Genomic DNA, 601 nt, shown 5'->3' on the forward strand with positions numbered 1-601 from the left:
CCCCCCCCCAACTTTTGCAAGCGGGCGCTTAAAAGAACAATTTGTATTAATCAATTACAGCTCTTAGTATTTGCATGTTTGATATGATCATTGAAAGCAGTTACTTTTTTGCCTTCTGCTAGGCCAAAGCGTACGAAAGCAAGTATGTCAGAATTTCTTGAATCTGAAGATGGAGAAGTAGAACAGCAGCGAACATACAGCAGTGGGCACAATCGGCTGTATTTCCACAGTGACACGTGTTTACCTCTCCGTCCACAAGAAATGGAAGTAGACAGTGAGGATGAAAAGGATCCTGAGTGGCTACGGGAGAAAACCATTACTGTAATTATTCCATTTATACAAAATTGTTTTAAATGGATTGTGGTTTTTATAAGATGGTCTGCAGTTGTTGTAAGGAACAAATGGGCCATGTATTGTGAAAATGATACATTTACTTTAAGAGTAAGTAGAAAATTTTGTGATGCTGAGATACTAATGATAGAAATTCATGGAATCAAAGTTTGTATTTTCAAGTATGCCTTTAGTTGCAAAGCTGGATGAGTCCATATGGGTCCTCACAAGTTTTCATTGTTTGTGGCTGGGGTTTTTTTTTCAAGACGGG

The 601-nt window shown here is 38.3% G+C and overlaps 1 protein-coding gene across 1 annotated transcript in view; it reads left to right on the forward strand.

Annotated features, from left to right (window-relative positions):
* Positions 1 to 601, forward strand: part of SUZ12 (SUZ12 polycomb repressive complex 2 subunit) — a 28,435-nt gene that overhangs the window by 24,680 nt on the left and 3,154 nt on the right. Inside the window, exon 13 of the mRNA XM_010287704.1 lies at positions 123 to 321. Within this exon, the coding sequence (XP_010286006.1) occupies positions 123 to 321 (199 nt within the window). The remainder of the gene's footprint in view (positions 1 to 122; positions 322 to 601) is intronic.

The sequence above is a fragment of the Phaethon lepturus genome, unplaced genomic scaffold (assembly GCF_000687285.1).
Source record: "Phaethon lepturus isolate BGI_N335 unplaced genomic scaffold, ASM68728v1 scaffold7735, whole genome shotgun sequence".
Taxonomy (NCBI): Eukaryota; Metazoa; Chordata; class Aves; order Phaethontiformes; family Phaethontidae; genus Phaethon; species Phaethon lepturus.